Source organism: Cucurbitaria berberidis (genome assembly GCF_010015615.1).
Source record: "Cucurbitaria berberidis CBS 394.84 unplaced genomic scaffold K460scaffold_7, whole genome shotgun sequence".
NCBI lineage: Eukaryota > Fungi > Ascomycota > Dothideomycetes > Pleosporales > Cucurbitariaceae > Cucurbitaria > Cucurbitaria berberidis.
In genome coordinates, this window is record NW_024468941.1 from 532,383 (window position 1) to 549,598 (window position 17,216).

The following is a 17,216-nucleotide window of genomic DNA, read 5'->3' on the forward strand; positions in this document are numbered from 1 at the left end:
AGAAAATCTACCTCATCACAATCATCGATTCCATCCCAACTGGCACTGCGGCTTCGTCCCACCCTCACTCTCCATCAGACAATACGGCATCTGTATAGGCTCAGCGCCGACTCCCAAGCGCACAAGCCGTTCCCTCATCTCACTCAGCCGAGGCGACGCATCGATCTGGCTCCTATTCCTTCCCTCGCCGTCTTTCGCTCCACTCCACAGCACCTCCGCAACCGCAGAGCCACGCGGCCAGATCATGCGGTCGATGTTGACTGGGTCCGTCTGCTCGGCCCACAAATGCGCTTCTCCTCCGATAACGAGGTGGTGGTGCTCTTCTGGGACGCCGGCGAGCGGGTCGTACGAGTAGATGAGGCGCCAGTTATGGAAGGGGGCACAGTAATCGTTGTAGGGCCAGAAATCTGCCGAGACGGAAGGGTCGAAGTCGAGCCATTGGCCTTTACCGCAGTCTAGGTACTGGATTTCGTCAAACGTCAGCTCTCGTACTCATGTTCACGCCTTTTCAAGACTTGGATGCTCGGGCACTGCTGCTTACCCAGTAGTTGTAGTTGCCTACTAATGCCTTGTGCCCGCTTTTCACAATCTTCGCGACTGCTTCATCGCTCTGCCAACTCTGCACGATTACATCTTTGCCGAGCGTGATATTCCAGTCTAGAAGCATTTCTTCCCATACTACGGGTGTAAGACCCATAGCACGGACTTGATTGTGGTTTCGATCGATGAATTTCTGCATCAGGGGTTGGAGGACAGCGACGTCACTGCTATTCACCGTATCATCTCGCGTGTACGCTTTCATATTCACTTCATCGCCGCCGGTGTGGAAGTAAGAAGAATACGGGTGTACACGAGGGAGTAGGTCGTCGAAGAGTTTTTCAAGGAAATCGTATACTGCGGTGGAGTTGAGCTTCAAGGTCCCAGCCGGTGGCTCAGCAGCATATGTCTCCCAGTCCGGCTGGGCATTAAACGCAGCAATTAGCTCAGGGAACGAGTAGTGGATACTCGACGTATGGCCGGGCATGTCGATTTCGGTGATCATCTCCACGCCCTGGATCGCGGCATGGCGTTGAATGTCCCTGAAGTCCCTCGCAGTGTAGACGAGCTCTGGGCGATATGCGCCTTTGGCTGAGAGCGAGGGGATCGAGGGGATTTCCAAGGGCCAGGACTGCGAGTCTGTGACGTGCAGATGGAAACGGTTCATTTTGTTGTAGGCAAGCGCATCGATCTGGCGTTTAATGTCTGCGACGGGGAAGTAGTTCCGTGAAACATCGAGGTTGATGCCTCTATGCTGAAACTTGGGCGCGTCGTAGATGTTGACCGGCGCGAGCGGTGTGTATACATGTTTTCCATTCGAGTGCACATAGAATAGTTGCGTGAAAGTAGCCAGGGCTCGTGCGATTCCAACGCTGGTGTTTGCAATGATGCTCGCCTTGCCACCTTCCGTCAGTGTGATGCGGTAGGACTCGTCGACTTCGCCAGCGAGTGGCTTCGCTATGCCTCGTGGGTCATGACTGAGCCTTCGAATATCAACACGATTGAGAAAAGTGGCATTCTTGTGTAGCGAAGGTTCATTCCAGTCCCGTGGGTGAAACTTCCATGGATACAAGCTCTTCTTGAAGATAGTGTGCCACGCAGAGTCTATCGCGTAGTCGACAATGGTGTCACCCGAAAGATGTTCTTCCGTGTCGTCATACCCGTCATGGCCGTAATCCTCGGATGGAGGCCCTGTGTAGCGTTTTCGAAGCCTCCACTCACTATTAGTATCCTGTATTTCAGGACTTGCGTTAGAGTTTGATGCAAAGAGGAATGCTTCTTGATTGGCAATTGAGCCTACATTTCTTGCGCCTGCTTCATAAACATAGAAGGGGATGTTTCTTCGGACGAATAGCACATCTTTTCCATGCTCGTAAGTGACGGGATGCGGCCATATAGCGACAGTCAAGGGCGTGTAAAGTAGGATGGAAAGGAAGGACTTCATCGTTATCGACGTAAGAAAAAGGGAGATAGAGAAAAGCGAGCAGGACAGAGAATCTTGAGAACCTTGAGAACTAAAGGGTACCATGCGCGCTTGAATAAACCGGTACACTATAATTGGAATGCTAACCTATATATACGCTGGAATGAAGCTGGCGCAAGGAAATGTAGGCCCAATGAAGCTACTGAGAATCTGCACTAGACCCATTGATCATCTGTTAAAACTGATGTAGATCGTAAATTAAGTATTGACGCTTAATATATAATGTGGTGTTGATGGGATGTTGCCAAAGTTTAAACCTGTGAAATGTGCGGGGCTTACCCAGGAGAGCTCCAAAAGCGGAATGGCGGGGTAGACGTATCTAGCTGGAGTGCAGGTGACGTTGCACAACAGTAAGCCCGTCTGGGACGTTACTGCATACTTTGTATAACCTCTTGAAACCCATATACAATGACGCAGAAACTGTAGACAGGTGTGGTTGATACAAGGGGCACTTCTCAAGATAAACTTACTCCTACTGGCTTTGGCGACTGGGTGTAGTCTACAGCGTGATCAGTAAGATTCTGGCTCGAATTCAGTAACAGCAAGCGATAAACTAATACCAAACAGATGGCGAGCCAACTACCTCAAACACCTTGCTGCGGATTGGGACGGCATTCGGAAGGCCAAGATATCCGAACAACCGATGTCCTAAAAACACCCCTCCTTCATCCACCTTCCCCACTTTCTCAACTGCCAGGGCCGCAAACGAGTCAAACCCAGCTCTAGGCGAGCCTTTCAGCTTTCAGTCCATGTCGTATGCAGCAATTCTTGCGGCGCCAATGCCGAGGTGCAAAGTGGAGCACATATATGATGCTTGTCTTCAACATGGCGTAGCATCCCTTCTTCACTGCACTATGTAAAGATTTGTTCTGTGGCACCAATCTGCACAATTCCTGTCTTTTGACCCACTTGCTCGAGGGTGGTTCCCTTGACGTTCCTGAAACCTATGTAAGTTGAGTACCCTGTCGTCGTTCTGGATACCGTGGCGCAGCTTTGCATGTGAAATTCATTAATACACACCGTATGCTGAAACAAAATATTTAGACAGCGCCTACGCCCCAGGACTATCGCATACTAAATCCTCTCGGAGCCATAACAGACATATCTCGGAACAATGGCCATCATGCTCGATTCTAAGAGCGCTCAGTTCTCAACTCCGATCATTCTCGGCGCCCTCGCTGTCCTCTACATTGGTTATATCTTCTCCAAATCCCTGTACACTAAAGCTCGTATCTCTCGACTTGGGTCCCGGGCGCCTGTCCGAGTCTCATACGCGCCTTGGGGTCTCGACATGGCGTATGAAGTCATTAGCTGTGCGCTAAAAGACAAGACCTATGAAATGTGGATTGGGATGTTCGACAAGTGGTGCGGTCCAGGCCGATATACCATTGAGGGTGGCATCGGCCAGCGGGTAATCCTTACTGCGGACCCTGAAAATATCAAAGCTATTCTTGCAACACAGTTCAAAGACTATGGCAAGGGCGAACAATTCCGGCAGGAGTGGCATGACTTTTTGGGAAATGGTGCGTAAATTCTCTATGCGGTGGTTGGGACAAGTAGACGGCATATGGGCTTGGTAAAGTGTCTAGACGAAATACTGACAAGGTCTGCAGGTATCTTCACGACTGATGGTCAGCTGTGGCACAATTCACGCCAACTTCTACGACCTCAGTTCATCAAGGACCGCCTTAGCGACATCGAAATCTTCGAAGAGCATACGCAGGTGCTCCTGTCCAAGATTGGACGGGGTCAAGAGATTGATACGATTGACCTAATGTTTAGATACACCCTGGACGCTGCTACCCACTTCTTGCTCGGGAAGAGTGTGGACAGCCTTAAAAATCCTCAAACCGCGTTCGCCGATGCATTTTTCAATGCACAGCGCGTACAAAGCAATGTGGCGAGACTTGGGTACGTACTTTTGCGACGTATGGGGTCTTGTCACTTCACTAATGTTCGAACAGTCCCCTCAATTGGCTCATCCCCAGGAAGCGCATGGGCTTTTACTCATCTCTAGACGTTATCAACAATTTCGTTGCCACATATATTGAGCAGGCTCTTGCTCTTTCACCGAAAGAACTCGAAGAGAAGACATCTCGTGACGATGGCTATACCTTCCTCCACGCCATCGCTGCCTACACCCGCGATCGAAAAGTGCTGCGGGATCAACTAGTCTCGGTCCTGCTTGCCGGCCGTGATACCACAGCATGTACTCTTACTTGGGCAATCTACCATCTTTCCATGGCTCCGGCTATCACGGCAAAACTACGCCAGGAGATCGTCGATACAGTGGGTCTTGAAAGGAAACCTACTTATGAGGATCTGAAGAGCATGAAGTATCTACAACACATTTTGAACGAGACACTCCGTTTGTACCCGATCGTTCCCTACAACATCCGCATTGCCCTTAAAGATACCACGCTCCCCATAGGCGGTGGTCCGGATGGCCAGCAACCCGTCGGTATCCTGGCAGGTACACCAATCGCTTACTCTACACTTGTCATGCAACGCCGAGTAGATCTCTACCCCACTCAAGAGTCTGGATTCCCCGCGGTAGACAAGTTCGTGCCTGAAAGATGGAACAACTGGCATCCACAGAGCTGGCAATATGTGCCATTCAACGGAGGTCCACGGATTTGCATAGGCCAGCAGTTTGCGTTGACGGAGATGGCGTATACGCTTGTGAGAATGTTTCAGCGTTTCGAGAGGGTGGAGAACAGAATGAACGGTGAAGAACCCGGGCTACATGCGGATATTGTGTTGCAGCCTGCGAAGCAGGTCAAGGTTGCTTTCTATTGAGACTGCGCCTGCATAGCAATGCTTGTCATCGGGCATGACTTACGATATAACGAATGAACACATTGGCTTTGGACTTCGATACACTTATAGGGGCCTTTAAGTGATGTATTATGCGAGCTTTTTTGCACTTGATTTTATTGTCAGGGAGTCACACCGTTGTACATGAAGTTCGTCTTGCTTACACTGCTGACCCCCACCAAATCACATGCGAAACATTGTAGTCACATGGTAAGTTCTATACACACCCGACCCAAGCCCATATTATCTAGAAAAGCACACAAACACATATAACTTGGATATAATCCCTCAATACGTAGCTACACCCCACGTTGAAAATTATGACATCACCAATACAGCTTGACTGGGAGCTATGCAGGCTTGTACCACACACCTATCGTTGCGAATGTTTGTTACTCGATTGTTGCTCGATATGATCGAGTAAAAACAAAAAGGTTGGCCGGCCGGCCGCTCAGCTTTACTATGTACAGCCACGATTCGTGAGCGCTCAACCCCCCGCTTTTCATACAGAAACGATAATCCGTTGCAGCACATGGAACATCCCTCCGTAATGGACTTCAGATAACTTTTCGTCGTCGCTCACCTGCGCCCTTCAATCCGAGTCAATTTCCTTCTCAAACACCGGTGCCATACAACAGATACATAGGTAAAGAAGATGTCTGAAACTTCAAATAACACGATATACGCTGCGCAATTTTAATGTAAATTGACTAGTGTGGTCATCAATTTGTCTTCATGTGAAAAGGCAATGCTATGCCTATAATGTATGTCTAAACGCCGTCTATGCAAATATCATGATGAATGCAGGCTTCAACGCAAAGAAAAGCAAAACTAGCTTGTGAAACCCCAAATTTACCATGCTTTGACATCTCCACATGGAAGTGAAGACATCCCTGGTGCTTAATTGCTCATCTTCCTAGGCTCAAGTAACAACTTGCCCTGCGGTCCAGTCTTTTCAGTAAAGCCGTCTTCGCGCGAAAAGATCTGCTGGCCCCTGAGCCAAGTCTCGCGGACAACGCCCTTGAGGGTTTTGTTCTCGTAGGGCGAGACTTTGTTGCGGAAGAGCATGGTGCTTGGCTCGACCTTGTCACTCACAATCAGCACACATCGAATTCAACAAGGACATGAGTACATACCATGAACTCAGCAGTATCGTCAAAGACAACAATGTCAGCATCAAAACCAACACCAAGGTCACCTTTGCTCTTTTCCAACCCGACTTGTTTCGCGGTGTTCTTGCAACACCACCTCACGATCTCCTCAACGCTGAATTCAGCATTGCGCTTCGTGCCTTCCGTCCACAAAATGGGCAGACCCAGGCCAACACTTGAAATACCACCCCACGCGCTGAAGAAATCGCCTTTTTCTTCCGGTCCCTCCATCTCGCCCTCACTCGACTCGCAGGAGTCGCAGTCCTTAGAGTGGCCTTCTTTACGTGTTGATGGCTTCTTAGGCGCAAGGTGGGCGGGAAGAAGCTTGATCTCGGGTGTACAGGGTGAATGGTCAGAAACGACCGTCTTGATAACGCCGTCGGCTTCGTCTTGTAGGAGCTCATCCCAGAGGCCGTCTTGGTTTGATTGCGAACGGATCGGGGGGCAGCACTTGTGCCGTGTGTCGCCCTCCTGGATACCCTCAGCAGCTAGTGCCAGGTAGTGGAAACACGTCTCAGCAGTAATCTTGATACCCTTGGCGCGGGCCTCACGGAGCATGGGGATCGCTTCGATAGCGGAAAGATGCACGATGTGGAGTTGTAATTCCGGAGCCAAATGTGCTAACGAGAGGATCTCAGCGACAGCGCATGTTTCGAACGATGGGGGCCGTGACTCAAGGAAAGTGGAGTAGGATGTTAGTGGTCCTTTGGGTGCGAGGGGTGGGTGAGAGCGCTGGATATCGTCACCAACGGAGTCGGCAATGGGTGGGATCATTTCGGCGTGGAACATTAGCGTGGTTGCCGAGTCTTTGAGTTCGATGAGGGCTTTTTCAATGTCCAGGGATGATACTGCGGGGAATTCTTCGACCTGTATCAACGTTAAAATCACGTGTCTGAGGATGGTCGGTAGGATGAATACGTACTCCACTATCACACAAGAAGCCCTTGAAGCCGCGAACACCTCCCTTGACCAAATCCTTTAGGTCGCCAGAGTTGCCGGGAATCACACCTCCATAGAAGCCAACATCAACCCAGCACTTGCCTTTGGCAGCATCACATTTGATTTCCAGGTTCTCCAAAGTGGTAGTCGGAGGAATAGCATTCAGCGGCATGTCGACAACTGTTGTGACACCGCCGAAGGCAGCAGCTCGGGTACCAGTCCAGAAGCCTTCCCATTCTGTCCGGCCAGGCTCATTGAGATGTACATGGGCATCGACAAGACCGGGCAGTAGAACGTAAGGCGAGTAGTCAGTGTATGAAGTTCCTTCAGGGAAATCGGAAGGCGGTAGTATGGAATGGAAGATTGATGTGACCTTGCCAGTAGTGTTCGATACAACTATGGTGGCTTCAGTGAGGCGGCCAGCAACTACTGCCCGAGAAGAAGCGAAGACTGTGATGGGATGAATCGGTTGACTGTGTGGGATCGGTGGTGGTGTAGTCGCGTGAGGAGCCATTTTAGATAGACTGTATGAACAAAGCCTGTTTCGAGGTTTGAAGGAGAAAACGTGGAAAAAATCGTCGAAGTGATCCGCTCTGGCTTAGGGATCGGTAAGCTATATACAGAAGCGCCTAGTCTCGGCAGACGCGGGGAAGGTGGTGTGGGTCACTTAGGGTGAGCTGTAGATAAGCGTTGATAAGGCGCGTGTGGTGTTGCGCCTAAGATGTCAAAGAGGAGAGAAATCGATTCAAAGAGACGTCGACACACCGCTTCGAGGAGATGGTCTTTTGTGTAAGGCAGAGGAATGGTCCTTAGATCTTAGATTCCAGAAACGACTAAAACCCGGGGTACATGTCCTTATCTATCCACTGATCTGGCCTACCCGGGATCACCTCGAGCTTCGAGATCAAATCCGGGACACTTCCCCATAGCGTCAGGGGTCGTGGAATGCCGGCGACTTCGAAAAACGCCTCATTACTCGATGTGAATAAGTAGCGCGAGTGGTTTAGGTGAGGTCATCGAGACCGGCTTGGCCAATGCATCTCGAACCTGTACTCTTTGCTTGACTCTGTACAAATTCGGCTCACTTTATTTTCCCTTTACTCCAGATTATGCTAAGTTCTCTTTTCGACTCCATGTCGTGAAGACTAAAAGATGATTGTTCAACACGTTCAAGTACTCAAGTGTTCACTGGACTGCCAGCGAGGGACGTAGAGCGACGATTTCGCTCACCGTTCTATGAATGTTGGGGGGCGTGCATGTGCCTAGGCGTACTGATAAGAGCAAGCAAGGGTCTGTGTGGCTGCATTCGGTAAAGACAGATGGGTCCACGTCGATCCACCGGACTAGCGCAGGGTTCGGTTGAAATGTAAAATGTTTACGACTTCTCCTTTCTAAAAAGCGGCTGGACATTCTGCCTTACAGATCGCACCTTTCTTGAAGCTGGTCACGTCCGATCTTCGTCGTTCCGGTTGTTGGAGAAAGAGCTGCGAAACTAAAGGCGGCTGGATTTAGTCCCGAAGTTACCGGGAGGCTAGCCCTGGAGAGATCTCACCCGCGTACATCTCAACACACCTTATTCGATCATTACTCGATGGAAATGGTACTGTTTACTCGATCGGAACCTCGCCCAATCTCAGCACCGCCTACCCGGTCGGCTAGCCCAACAGGAACAACGTAATCCATGTCGGAGATGGCCGCCATTTTCGACAACCAAAGACGCGAAAATGTCCGAGTGTGGTTCCGCTTTCGGCTGCAGCCGCGGCTTTGACGCTCACAACATATTCCGGTGTCATCAACGATCCTGTCTCGTAGGACAAAGAATATTTTGAATCTCGAAAGGGCCTTTGGATCTGTCCCGTCTTCTCATGCTTGTGACCATCAAGTTGGAATCGTCGGGCGTCAGCGGCGGAATACGGCGGTGGAGGCCCTGTTTTGATCGAGTAATAAAATGAAAGCTCCTCCCATCCAGACGTCTGTCATTACCAGTAGCGCGCAAAAACTGCACGAGCCGACCGACAACAGCTGCGTTTAGCTCGCTCTGACTCGAACTGCGAGCACGTTTTGGAGCCACGAAGTGTGGAACCCCATGTACATTGGTCCAACGCAAATCAAGCCCTCTTTGTAACGTCAACGATACCTTGAGCCTGCAGTGTGACACCGAAATAGGGTTTCCATTACGTTGGGACCACGTTGGCGAGAGGTCGCTTTCAGCATGGAGCACACAAGACACGGTAAGCGTTCTGCTGAGCACCTGCAGCGAGGTCATTGTTAGCGATCAGCCAGCAGGTAACATGGCGTGTCTTGGCTGGTGAATAGACAGTATTCCGTAGAAACGGACCCACAAGGGTCACTCCATGAGTATCATTCCATCAAACATTCGACAGCTACTTACTGATCAGCATAGACTGGCGTAATTTTGAGCAGGCGCCCAGCTTCCCCATCAGGAACCAAGAAGTATGTGGAGTCATCTAGGCGGCCGCATCTATCACAGCTCACTCTACGTCTTGTAGCATTCCCTGAGTAATCAAAGGCAAGTCAACACCAGCCCGAGAAGATCCGTGCCAGCCGAAAGAGTGAGTTTGGACGAAAGGGTTTTATGAATTGGTCACATGTGCGCTCCTCTGGTCAGTGAGTATGAAGTAAGAAACCAAGATGCTGAGGTGATGGATAACAGACCATGCGCTTCTCCGAGAGAACGCCCGATATACCCTTTAGCCCGGAATAGTCCACCGCAAAGCACGTGGTTCGCCTTGCATTGATCCCGCAATTCCATAACTGTCGTAGGAGGCAGTCAGAAGAATTGGTTGAGTGTTGACTGCTTCTTTCGTGGTAGCGACGTGGACTGCGGAAACCCGACGGCTGCCATCATGCTCCGGCTATTATGGAGACTTGCCTGCAAACCGTATTGGGTTGCAGTCGTACTATTGATGTCCAGGTAAGTGTAGGCATCTGGTTTGTAGTAGAGGGTTCGCCCAGAGTTCAGGAGACCCATTGCTTCAAGCTCGCAGAGGACACGGCGCACATCGTTAGCGTCTCGGAAATTCCTCGTGTACACGCAGACTGTACGATAGGCATAATGTGAGTATGTATCTTGCACACGTGGTATCTGGATTACACGTACTCAGTCGTTCGTCCCTGCCATCGTCGGTAGCAACCTTAGCCGCAGTGCCAAGGCGGTCATCGATCACACCTTTGACGATAAGTTTCCACATGCGGGTAACATCTTCTGACTTGGGAAATAGCATCCACTGGTACTGATTGTTAGCTATGTAATACGCAGTCTACATGCCTTCGGCTACGGCCGTGCTCCGTGGTTGGTAGCTGCAAGGTAGCCGTGGATCTACAGGGTTCTGCAACCCAGTGTTGGTGTTCGATGGGGCTTATGATCATAGCGTACCTTCCCTGATAAGACATTATTCTCTTCAGCAAGGTCTGCAATACGTTGTTGTAGGGCTTTGCCCTCTTGATTCAGGAATTTGGTCAGCATTCCCTTCGACCCTTGAGAGTCATTTGCTTGCATCGCCTGCCGATCCTGGCGGGACTGCTTGAGTAATTCCATTCCACGAGTTGTGAATTGTTCGACTCGAGGGCAAGCATACTTGTCGCGAGGGTTGTGATAAGGATTTGCGACCCAAATCCAATCGCAAGTGACGGCTAGAGTACTGAGAGGGTGGATACGTTTGACGAAGTCGTCCACGGTTTCTCCAAGCTGCCACGAATCGGGATAACCTTGACGGCAGTTGAAGAGCTCGGCTTTTGGTGGCGGTGGTGGTGATGTATCCCGCTTCCGCTTGCCCAACCTCGCGAGCCGTTCTTGCTCCATAGCCTTTCGGTCAAGACCGTGAAATGCAAGTGGCTTGTCAACAGGGGCTGAAAGCGCACCTGAAGAGGTATCCTGCGTCGAAAGCGCTAATTTGGCTGGGGCCGTCTTCCTGCCTGGTACGGGTCCTGAAGTTTGTTGAGATCTGGCGGCCATGGTGACGATATTCAAGTCTTGGTGATGCGTAGACCAGAATGGCTTCGGATTGAAGTGAGCGCAGAGGTCGAGCTGGTACGCTAGCTCACCATCATCACCTGGGTATACTTAGAGGTATGTAACGTATGAGACAAGAACGTAGTGATGATCCGTATCGAATACTGTGTAAAATGAGAGAACTTACCATAGAAGCTTGACTCGTCGGAGATCCACCCATCCCCCGGGACCATCTCGTCCTCCACCATCTTTCGGGCTGTGAGAATAGGTAATGCTCATGCCCTGGACGAAGTTTGAGGACGAGAGATACTTCGTCGGGGTGCTTACGCGCAAGATGAGGAGTCGCTTCCCGATTGAGCAAGTGCAGTGCAGGGGTCGTTTTCCACTTTACGCGCTAATGAAACGCGAACGCGTCTTCAGTCCAGCATTACCAAAACGGACCATACGCAGAACAAGACACTCACAATTGCTCGCATAGTAGTCAAGATGCCACACTCTGTGACCCCAGAATCTACACCAGCAGATGACTCGTCTAGGACCATCTCACAGGCAGGTAGCATCAAATCTGAGCCAGATACCCAAGATGTCGCCATGGAGGATGCACCGACACCACCCGTGGCCGAGAAGTCAAAGATCAACCTAGAAGAGCTTTTCGACGACGAGGACTCAGATGATGAGTTCCCATCAAGTGCTCCAGTGCTCAAAGAGGAGGAGCTCTCACAACCCGCCCCGCTGTACGTTCACCCCACGACAAGAGACTCAAGGCCCAGTGACCACTAACAACGTGCAGCAAGATATCGTCCAGATCTGCCTTCTCTGACCCCGAAATAATGCGCGCCTTCTACCAACGCCTCTTCCCCTTTCGCCAACTCTTCCAATGGCTCAACCACTCCGCAACACCGTCTCCACACTTCGCGCACCGCGAATTCGCTTTCACCCTTCCCAACGATGCCTACCTGCGCTACCAGTCCTTCCCTACATCAGACCTACTCCGAAAACAATGCATTCAGATGCTCCCGTCTCGATTCGAAATCGGGCCAATGTATTCCACGAATCCAAGGGATAGAAAGACGTTGCGGAAAGCGAGTGCGTTCAAGCCTGTGATGAAGGAACTGGTGTTTGATATAGATATGACGGATTACGATGATATCAGGACGTGTTGTACGGGCGCGAGTATATGTCTCAACTGCTGGTCGTTCATCACAATGGCGATTAAGACCATCGACATCGCTTTACGCGAGGACTTTGGTTTCAAGCACATTCTATGGGTGTACTCCGGCCGTCGTGGTGCCCACGCATGGGTATGCGATAAACGCGCGAGAGAAATGGACGATCAGAAACGGAGATCCATTGCAGGGTACCTCGAACTACTCAAAGGAGGCGATCAAGGTGGCAAGAAAGTCAATGCGCGACGGCCACTGCATCCGCATCTTGAACGCAGCTTGAAGATCTTAAAGGAGCACTTCCAGACAAGCATACTGGCGGAACAAGATCCCTGGGCTAGCGAGGAGAAATCTGTGCAGTTGCTCAATTTGCTGCCAGACCCAACGCTCAAAGCTGCCCTACAGAAGAAATGGGACTCTTCGCCCTCGCGCCCCAGTGCGGCAAAATGGGCTGACATCGATGCGTTGGCCAAGTCCGGCGCCTTGTCAAAGACCCCGAGGGACCTTCTGGAAGCGAAACAGGACATCATTCTGGAATACACTTACCCCCGCCTCGATGCCGAAGTTTCCAAGAAGTTGAACCATTTGCTCAAGAGTCCGTTTGTGGTGCATCCTGGTACTGGACGAGTATGTGTGCCCATCGATACAAGGAAAGTAGAAGAATTCGACCCTCTGAGCGTTCCTACCGTAACGCAGCTTCTCACAGAAATTGATGACTGGGAGGGCGAAGAGGGAGAGAAAAAGTTGCAGGACTGGGAGAAGACGAGTTTGAAGCCCTATGTCGACTACTTCAGGCGATTTGTTGCGGGATTATTGGAAGAGGAGAAGCCAGTACTCAAGCGGGAAAGAGAGGATGGCGCGGATGCTATGGAGTTCTGAACGAAGTCTAATGAGGCAATGTTTGGAGTCTGGTGTTTTTGTATCACAAGTATACTTCTAGCTTTTCTTCTCAGTATTCAACGCAGATCTCTTCTGGTGGCTTCACTAAGCCTTGACTGGATACCTTCATGTAGTTTCACAGATGGGAATATGTAGCAAAGATTCACGATAGCCGTAAACTAAACTATGGTTGCAAACAACTTGGATGTAGACAGTTTATAGATGGTTTGGCAATTGTGTGGATATCTGAAAAAAGCCTGCCTCCTCCCGAGTTCCTCGCTGTGCTCTCCCGACAGAGGGCACTTGGTAGAAATCGATCACGAACCAACGCAGCACGCGACAAAAGTTATCACCAAAGAAAATCGGGTCGCGAATGTGTTAAATAGGGAAGTTCAGCCCAGAATACTTTGTGTTATTTAGACATGAGTGGAAAGCTACGTACTGCACATTTGCACCTCGCTTTTCCCAAACGTAATTATACAGAATGCTCGTTGTCTTCTCACCCTCTCACACTTTCGCCACTTCAGGCTTCTCCACCTACTTCCTGCTTGCCCTCTGCTCCTTGTCCGCTGTGGTCTGACTGATATCAAGTCCCAAGCCCTTGCTATCGAGATACACCTTATTGCTGCTCTGCTGCAGAATCTGCGCAATATTCCTCGCGTTCTCAAACTCCCTCAGGTCAACATACGATCTGCTCTTCTTGATGGCGTCACCAATGAGCTCAGCAGAGCGGGCCTCACCCTGGGCGCGGACGACGGTGGCTTGCTTCTCCTGGCGGGCCTTGTCGACGACGAAGGCAGCGCGTTGGGCTTCTTGTTGGGCGACTTGCTTGGCTTCGACAGCGGCGGTGAATTCGGGGGAGAAGGCGAGGTGCTAGTGATGTGTTAAGGCAAGGAAGGTAAGGTTAGAGGGGAATGCATACCGTCAGAGAGACATCGTCCAGCATGATGTTGAACCTCGCCGCTCTTCTCACCAAGTTGTCCCGCACCAGCCTACTAACATTCTCACGTTGCGTGATCAACTGACTGGCATTGAACTGCGCTACCACGCTCTTCAACACCTCGTTGACAATTGAAGGCAGCACCCTCTCATCGTAGTCTGTTCCCAATGTCCTGTAGATCTGTGGCAGCGCGTCGACCCGCGGCCTTGACAGCACACGACAGGTTATGTTGACCATCTGCAAGTCCTTGGTGCCGGTAAGAGAAGCAACATTTCGTGGTTTGGCGCGCACATCGTACGTGATGGGAGTTTCGAACCAGGGAACTCGGAAATGCGTTCCTTCGTTGTAGATTTCCTTCTGGACGCCTCCTACTCTGGTGTACTTGATTGCGCGGTGGCCACCGTCAACTGCAACTAGTCAGCTCCATTCGATCTCATCACAGTCCTGGTAAGCCTCGAGATGCCCTCCAATCGTTTAGTAACGCACCGTTGAATAGCGCATTGTTCGCCAGCCATATACCTCCACCAACGAGTACCAGGCCTCCAATACCTCCGAAGAGGCCCTTGGGCGGACCACCTCCGCTTCCACCGAATCGAGCGCTTCGTCGTGTGAGTTCGTTCTGGATGCGCTGCCACGCTTCTTTGGGGTCTGGAGCAGACATTACGGCGGTATATGTGCAGAATATTGACGTGGGGTTTGGGAGGCGTGCAGGCGGCGATGGCGGACGGCGCTCTGGTGATGAGGTCGACGATGATGAGAAAATGGTGTCGGCGAATCACAAACACCGACGCAGAGGCAAGGGCGGAGAGGAACTCCGCATTGCTGCTTCCCATTTGGTCATACAATTTCGAAGGAACTTTAGTACTCGATTACTTTAGAGCTCTCAATACTTTTGCCCAAGTTTTGGACATCAAAGCCTAAACACCCTCGCGGCATCATCGTGTCCAGTAAGACGTTATCCGACCATAGCTGTTGCAGTATGCTTTGTGCATGGGCCACCCAATCAATGTCATATGTAGTGTTCCCTTAAGCACAGCTGTCCATAAGCTCGTCCAACACCCAATAAGTTCAAGCCTGCCCATCCGGTGGCAGTTCTCTCTTCTTGTTTATTCATATCATTCTGAGATACCCAATTGCTTCTTTGCTTGAAGCGATACTTCCTTTGCGACAAGTCGCGCGAGCTTTGTGCGACGCTGGCGGAGCTATTGAAGTCAAGGTACGCCTTTCGGAATACTGGGCATACGGTATGATTGTTGGGCTAACAAGATTCTAGATAGAGACTCTCTTTCATTCATCGTACTAGATCCTTGCGCCGCGTTCTCGCACCTCAACCCACCAAAGTTCAGCCGCGCATTTGCGCCCCCGCCTTCGCCATGTACATCACGAGACAGTCCCTCCGAACCATTGCCTGGTCTACTCTTGCACTCTCCGCAGCCCGCGCGCAATTTGTCATAGACAACCTCAGCTTCGGCCAGAAAGAAGGCGTCTACATTTCCCCCGATCTCCGTTCAATCCCTCACTTCGTTGTCCAAGGCATCAACGACTACGTGCCCCAGGTTCTGTCCGATCGAGTGATCCTCACACCTCCGTATCCCGGCAATAAGCGCGGATCAATATGGGCACAGGATCCCCTACATCAACGCGACTGGACCGCCGAGCTCGATTTCAGAGCAACGGGAATGGAGCGCGGAGGTGGCAATTTGCAGATATGGTATGTCAGGGAGTCGCAAGCGCATGAGACTCCGGCTAGTCTCTACACAGCGCCTAAGTTCGATGGACTGGTCTTGGTGATAGATCAATACGAGGGACGTGGAGGCTCAGTGCGGGGTTTCTTGAATGACGGGAGTGTTGATATCAAGAGCCATCCACACCCAGACACACTAGCTTTCGGCAAGTGCGACCATGCGTACAGGAACCGCGGCCACCTGAGCACGATCAAGCTACATCACACAGCAGGCTTCTTGGAGGTTATTGTGGACGGAGAGTCTTGCTTCAAAACTGACAAGGTACGTGAAGCCATCACATCCGCAGTCAATGTGCATGATATTAACTATGACTACAGATCAAGCTACCCGAAGGCTACTACTTTGGAGTAAGCGCCTCCAGCGCCGAAAACCCCGACTCGTTCGAAGTCCACAAGTTCGTCGTCTCAACCACCGACTCGCACACGCGCGAAGAACCGAACAAACAGCGCTACGCCAACGCCGACCAACACCAGGAGCAACAGAACATAGCTGCGCAGAAGGCCCACGAACAGCAAACCCACCGCCAGCAACAGCAACAATACGGATCCTCCACCGATCAAAACAACATTCCCAAGCTGGTGGAGGATGTATTGGCGGGCAATATCAAAACCCAACAAGACCAGTTCGCTGACCTACACAACCGGATCCAGATTATCAACAACCGCGTAGCCAACATGCTCGATATCGTCGAACAAATGCATCAATTGAACGAACAACGCTTCAACGACCTTATGCACCGCATTGTGCCCATCGATGACCGCTCAGCGGCAACAATAAGGAATGTAGAAAAGGTCGAAAGAACCACCATGGAGATTCTGAGGGATCTGGAGAGCAAGGATTTCAAGGATATGTTGCAGCAGGTTCACCGAGCGATCGAGAACAGTCAAGAGGGTTTGAGTAGAACTCTACCGCTGGCTATGGGTGCTGGTAAGTCAAATTTATTTTCCCTCCCCGTCACACTTCGATATTATATTTCGGGCGGCACCCGGCTAGGTTGTTCGGGAATGATGGGGTTGACGCCGAGGCTGATGAATTTCCGACGACGAACTGATCGCTAACGTATGAACAGTTGTGGGAAGTCATAAGCCAAGCCTGCTGTTGTTCCTCTTCATTGCTATTGCAGTGCAGATCATGGTCACAGGGGCATACATTGTGTATAAGAAGAGGAGGAACGGGGCGCCGAAAAAATACCTGTAGAGCACTTACGCGCTCGAGTTGATATTCTGTATACTCATTGCGGAGAGCGAGCTGGTCTTGTGCGATATCTCGGTCCCTCGTACATTTGGCTGATGTTTCGTTCGTATTGTGTTATATGTCCGGGAGTTGGCGAAAGAAGCAGAAGTATATGGAGATAATAGTTATGTACAAATAGTGCAACTAGACTCAATGCCTTACCCGCGATGTGTTGCGGCAGAATTGATAGGCTTATTCTCAATTTAGACGTTCTTGCACAGTGAGCTTGTGGCATAACTTGAAGACAGAAAAAGGCTATCCCAATAAGCCCGAAGTTTTTAAGTTTATCTAATCATGATAACGAGTTTCACCAAAGGTGGAGACTGGTGTGAACTCTGAATTAACACCAGTGATAG

General features: G+C 50.7%; 8 protein-coding genes across 8 annotated transcripts; 3 read left to right on the forward strand and 5 right to left on the reverse strand.

Annotated features, from left to right (window-relative positions):
- Window positions 1-21: 21 nt before the first annotated feature.
- On the reverse strand, window positions 22-1,981 carry K460DRAFT_410871 (glycoside hydrolase family 20 protein; the record flags this gene model as incomplete). Its single annotated transcript, XM_040937425.1, has 2 exons — window positions 22-462; window positions 542-1,981. 2 exons carry the CDS (start codon window positions 1,979-1,981, stop codon window positions 22-24), a joined length of 1,881 nt encoding a protein of 626 aa, XP_040782833.1.
- A 738-nt stretch (window positions 1,982-2,719) lies between these two features.
- Window positions 2,720-4,938, forward strand: K460DRAFT_348543 (cytochrome P450 52A11). The gene is made up of 4 exons (XM_040931388.1): window positions 2,720-2,968; window positions 3,065-3,543; window positions 3,634-3,931; window positions 3,985-4,938. The coding sequence occupies exons 2-4, from the start codon at window positions 3,135-3,137 to the stop codon at window positions 4,817-4,819; spliced, it is 1,542 nt and encodes a 513-aa protein (XP_040782834.1). The 5' UTR covers window positions 2,720-2,968; window positions 3,065-3,134; the 3' UTR covers window positions 4,820-4,938.
- A 799-nt stretch (window positions 4,939-5,737) lies between these two features.
- Window positions 5,738-7,441, reverse strand: K460DRAFT_296311 (allantoinase; the record flags this gene model as incomplete). Its single annotated transcript, XM_040929627.1, has 3 exons — window positions 5,738-5,920; window positions 5,974-6,855; window positions 6,911-7,441. 3 exons carry the CDS (start codon window positions 7,439-7,441, stop codon window positions 5,738-5,740), a joined length of 1,596 nt encoding a protein of 531 aa, XP_040782835.1.
- Window positions 7,442-8,558: 1,117 nt separating this feature from the next.
- K460DRAFT_205865 (uncharacterized protein) lies at window positions 8,559-9,473 on the reverse strand. Its single transcript, XM_040927224.1, has one exon. It carries the CDS (start codon window positions 9,191-9,193, stop codon window positions 8,720-8,722), a length of 474 nt encoding a protein of 157 aa, XP_040782836.1. The 5' UTR covers window positions 9,194-9,473; the 3' UTR covers window positions 8,559-8,719.
- Window positions 9,474-9,718: 245 nt separating this feature from the next.
- On the reverse strand, window positions 9,719-11,148 carry K460DRAFT_296863 (DUF1917-domain-containing protein; the record flags this gene model as incomplete). Its single annotated transcript, XM_040929657.1, has 4 exons — window positions 9,719-9,987; window positions 10,049-10,175; window positions 10,325-11,001; window positions 11,088-11,148. 4 exons carry the CDS (start codon window positions 11,146-11,148, stop codon window positions 9,719-9,721), a joined length of 1,134 nt encoding a protein of 377 aa, XP_040782837.1.
- Window positions 11,149-11,333: 185 nt separating this feature from the next.
- On the forward strand, window positions 11,334-13,190 carry K460DRAFT_348550 (DNA primase small subunit). The gene is made up of 2 exons (XM_040931389.1): window positions 11,334-11,634; window positions 11,691-13,190. Exons 1-2 carry the CDS (start codon window positions 11,387-11,389, stop codon window positions 12,940-12,942), a joined length of 1,500 nt encoding a protein of 499 aa, XP_040782838.1. The 5' UTR covers window positions 11,334-11,386; the 3' UTR covers window positions 12,943-13,190.
- Window positions 13,191-13,361: 171 nt separating this feature from the next.
- K460DRAFT_371487 (uncharacterized protein) lies at window positions 13,362-14,706 on the reverse strand. Its single transcript, XM_040934363.1, has 3 exons — window positions 14,369-14,706; window positions 13,865-14,289; window positions 13,362-13,815 (listed from the first exon to the last, which is right to left on the reverse strand). Exons 1-3 carry the CDS (start codon window positions 14,541-14,543, stop codon window positions 13,480-13,482), a joined length of 936 nt encoding a protein of 311 aa, XP_040782839.1. The 5' UTR covers window positions 14,544-14,706; the 3' UTR covers window positions 13,362-13,479.
- Window positions 14,707-15,255: 549 nt separating this feature from the next.
- On the forward strand, window positions 15,256-16,824 carry K460DRAFT_296195 (concanavalin A-like lectin/glucanase; the record flags this gene model as incomplete). Its single annotated transcript, XM_040929621.1, has 3 exons — window positions 15,256-15,888; window positions 15,945-16,554; window positions 16,697-16,824. 3 exons carry the CDS (start codon window positions 15,256-15,258, stop codon window positions 16,822-16,824), a joined length of 1,371 nt encoding a protein of 456 aa, XP_040782840.1.
- Window positions 16,825-17,216: the final 392 nt, after the last annotated feature.

What these genes read in the sequence shown, in the direction of transcription:
- K460DRAFT_371487 (XM_040934363.1), bottom strand. Translation starts at nt 14,543, where the DNA reads ATGTCTGCTCCAGACCCCAAAGAAGCGTGGCAGCGCATCCAGAACGAA. An exon ending in GAACAATGCGCTATTCAACG is followed by an intron (nt 14,290 to 14,368) that starts GTGCGTTACTAA and finishes GACTAGTTGCAG; the next exon opens with TTGACGGTGGCCACCGCGCA. An exon ending in TGGACGATGTCTCTCTGACG is followed by an intron (nt 13,816 to 13,864) that starts GTATGCATTCCC and finishes ACACATCACTAG; the next exon opens with CACCTCGCCTTCTCCCCCGA.
- K460DRAFT_205865 (XM_040927224.1), bottom strand. Translation starts at nt 9,193, where the DNA reads ATGACCTCGCTGCAGGTGCTCAGCAGAACGCTTACCGTGTCTTGTGTG.
- K460DRAFT_348550 (XM_040931389.1), top strand. Translation starts at nt 11,387, where the DNA reads ATGCCACACTCTGTGACCCCAGAATCTACACCAGCAGATGACTCGTCT. An exon ending in CTCTCACAACCCGCCCCGCT is followed by an intron (nt 11,635 to 11,690) that starts GTACGTTCACCC and finishes AACAACGTGCAG; the next exon opens with CAAGATATCGTCCAGATCTG.
- K460DRAFT_348543 (XM_040931388.1), top strand. Translation starts at nt 3,135, where the DNA reads ATGGCCATCATGCTCGATTCTAAGAGCGCTCAGTTCTCAACTCCGATC. An exon ending in GCATGACTTTTTGGGAAATG is followed by an intron (nt 3,544 to 3,633) that starts GTGCGTAAATTC and finishes CAAGGTCTGCAG; the next exon opens with GTATCTTCACGACTGATGGT. An exon ending in AGCAATGTGGCGAGACTTGG is followed by an intron (nt 3,932 to 3,984) that starts GTACGTACTTTT and finishes ATGTTCGAACAG; the next exon opens with TCCCCTCAATTGGCTCATCC.